Source organism: Penaeus monodon, chromosome 29 (genome assembly GCF_015228065.2).
Source record: "Penaeus monodon isolate SGIC_2016 chromosome 29, NSTDA_Pmon_1, whole genome shotgun sequence".
Taxonomy (NCBI): domain Eukaryota; kingdom Metazoa; phylum Arthropoda; class Malacostraca; order Decapoda; family Penaeidae; genus Penaeus; species Penaeus monodon.
The window spans coordinates 3209955-3213144 of NC_051414.1; the positions used below are offsets into that span (position 1 = coordinate 3209955).

Sequence of the window (3190 nt, forward strand, 5' to 3'; positions counted from 1 at the left end):
ATTACAAAATGTATAAGTCCCTTTCATTATAGACTTATGAATAACAATTTATTCATCATTCTGACATCATGATACATTACACCTCCGATTATGGCTGATGATTATGGACATTTAGCTTTTAATCTGAATCATAATGATCTAACGTAATGGACAGACACCCCTGCATGAACGGAATAAGCACTTGCACATCTTCGTATTTATCGTCACGCAGTCACTTTATCACAAGGTTGAGAATATATGCCGACCAGACTGGAGATACTGCACGACTCGCTTACTCTTGTGACCACCGACTACAACCTCGCAGGCGAGACATTTACGAGAGTATCTGAACAAACAAGGGAAAGGGACACTTGTTGTCGGTTACAAATAATACCACGCTTTCCTACAGCTGTCATGAGATCAGAGTCATACATTGCAAAGGCACTCTAGTGTTTCATTAGTGTGCAAACCGGGGGAGGAATGAAGAAGAAGGGATGTTTTAAAGGGAACTGTATCTCCAATTATAACAACTACTGGAAGATGCAGGTAAATCGGTGACAAGTCTGCATAGCCAGCATAATTCTAAATCATGATTTAACAACCCAAGCAAGACAATTATCAAAGTTATCACAGAAAAAATGTGCAGTTATTCTTACTTTCTCATTTTTAACAACAATTTCACTTTGATAAATATTCATGTGGCAAGAATTACAGCAACAGATGGTCTTTGGGATCATCACTAAAGCACTTATTTTAAACTTGATAACATTTTAAACTCTGGAAGAAAAGTGAAGTCTGTGATTGTTCATAAGTGCAAGCACACTCACTCTCATACAACCTGACAATCACACCAGATGAATGGGAGGGAAAAAGGGGAACAAAGTGAAGATGGGTCTATAAATTTTGCATTTTCTATAGTAACAACACTATTACAACATCTCTATTCATTTCCTGAGTAAACTCACGACCAAGTTGAAACTACGGTTTCATATTATACAATAGCCACTGCAACTTTGTACAAAACTGGAGGGCTGAATTCAAGAATGTAGGATTTTTCATGTTTGCAGTGTATCAATCCCACTCATTAGAATTTTCGGAAGCCTCTTACGCCAGTTAGTTTGGTAACATTGCAATGGAACGTTCCTATGAAGTAAAAACCAGTCTCACAAATCATGGGTTATGCAAAATGTTAATCTCAGTCATGAAACAGGCAAGAACTTTAACAGGTCTCTCTTTAAATTTTTTCTTTTCTTTTCTCTTTTATATGACAAAATTATCCAAAATTGCTGTTTATTCAACTGTCTACCCACTGAAAAAATGTCCCACCATGTATAAAATCCATATAGTCCCCAAAGTTAATCTAAATGTAAGTATCAAAAAGATATAGAATCTAGACCAACAATCACTACCACATAAAGATCTGCATCATACTTAAAAGTGTCCATCATGTAAACGTAAAGATGGGGCAAAAATATAGCTACCTCATATAAAATTAACAGATCTATAATTAAGCAATACTCTGACCAACATAAAATGCAATTCGTAATAGCACAAAGTGTACCAAAATAGCACAACAGAAAGGTATTGACTATAAATTGAAGAGATCACAGCTGCTATATATTCACGATCAAAAGCATTAAATGAGAATAACTTTGTCCTTGCTGCCTCCCACCCCCCCTTAAAAAAAGGCCGAGTTTTACTTCACTGTTCAAAAGGATTAGAAGTGGAGATTAACATTATATTTAGATATTTATGAAATAAAGTGTCACAAAATATGTGATGGATCTAATGAAATGAAGGTGGAAGTTTAAAGCAAGTTGTGTCAATCATTCAATTATTATTATTTTTAAGCTGGATCAGAAAATCATAGTCAAACCTTACCAAATAAATATTCAACTTCATTACTAAAATAAGGAAATGGCATTTGTTAAATCTACAATTAATACAGTAACAAAACATATCACCTTACAAAAAAAAAAAAGATGTATTGAGACCTTCACTGGAGAAGAAGCACCAGGTCTGTGAAATACCAGTCTATCTTGACCTTTCTGGTATCAATGCACTTACAATAACAATTTACCAATTAATCATAAAATACTGCATTATCTGTACAGTTAATTTGAGAATCACGAAGGAAAAATAACTGAAGAAAGGGGAAGATTACACATGGAACAAAAACAGAAAAGGAGAATTATGAATAAACAGAGAGAGAAAAAAAAGAAGGAAATCTTGAGTTTTCTTTCATGTCTCTTGTTCAGCATTACTGTTAGTGTACGCATCATCAAGGACCACTTGGCTCTTCCGGAAATTACAGCACGAAACCGACACGTCCTGCAGCTGCTCCTCATCCTCATTCCTCTCTGGCGAAACCTCCGTCTGTTGCAGCAGTTCCTCGTCCTCTCTCCTGAAGCGGGAACGGATACTCTCAATCCACCCATCAATCCTCTCCTTTATCCTTGTGAACAGCGGTGCAGAAAACTCCGAGTCGGGTTCGTCACCACTCTGAGACATGGACCTCACTCTCTGGAAACTCTCGTAACCCGATTCCGTCTCGTCGCGCCTCCTACAGGTGACTTTTTGCCGCACCAACCTGAAGCAGTAGCTCAGCCTGAGCCTCCACGTAGGCTGGTCCTCAATGCCTGCACCTCCAGGGTCAGGGTCCATGGGCAAGCAGGCGAAAACCTTATCGAAGACAAAGTTGGCCATCTTCTGGGTGGCTCTCCAGGACGCCAGACTTGGAGGGTGGAAGGGAGGGCCTGTGCGCTCCCGGGACAGCTGGTAAGCCATGCCCGTGATGAAGAGGACGACCCACAGGCAGAGTAAGATGATATCTGGAGGAAAAAAAGTACATCATATATTAAAAACTACTTCCCTCCCCCCTTATATATATCCCTGGGTATCTACCAATTTTTACAAATTTCAAAAACCCATCCTGGTAAAAGAAATATCTCTTTTTTTATCTAGGAGAACAGTATCTAATGGCAAAGTTCGAAACTTCATTGCACATAAAAACTCACCACAGACTTCGAACGGAGGGAACCCAATGGCCTCTGAGTAGTGCGCCACAGTGTCCAGAGCAATCACATTTATTACAATGTACGTCAGGGATGATCCAAAGTAAAATGCAAATGGGACCACTATTGCATAGGAACCTAGGAATGTACATGAGAATATGTGCACCTGGAAAGACGTAGAGACAGAATATTAGTAC

General features: G+C 38.7%; 1 protein-coding gene across 1 annotated transcript in view; it reads right to left on the minus strand.

Annotated features, from left to right (window-relative positions):
- Positions 1-1230: 1230 nt before the first annotated feature.
- The window catches only part of LOC119591905 (transmembrane 7 superfamily member 3-like), a gene marked incomplete in the record, with an annotated part of 17025 nt that continues 15065 nt past the window's right edge, over positions 1231-3190 (minus strand). The window contains 2 exon segments of the mRNA XM_037940658.1: positions 1231-2810; positions 2997-3159. Of these exon segments, the coding sequence (XP_037796586.1) occupies positions 2221-2810; positions 2997-3159 (753 nt within the window).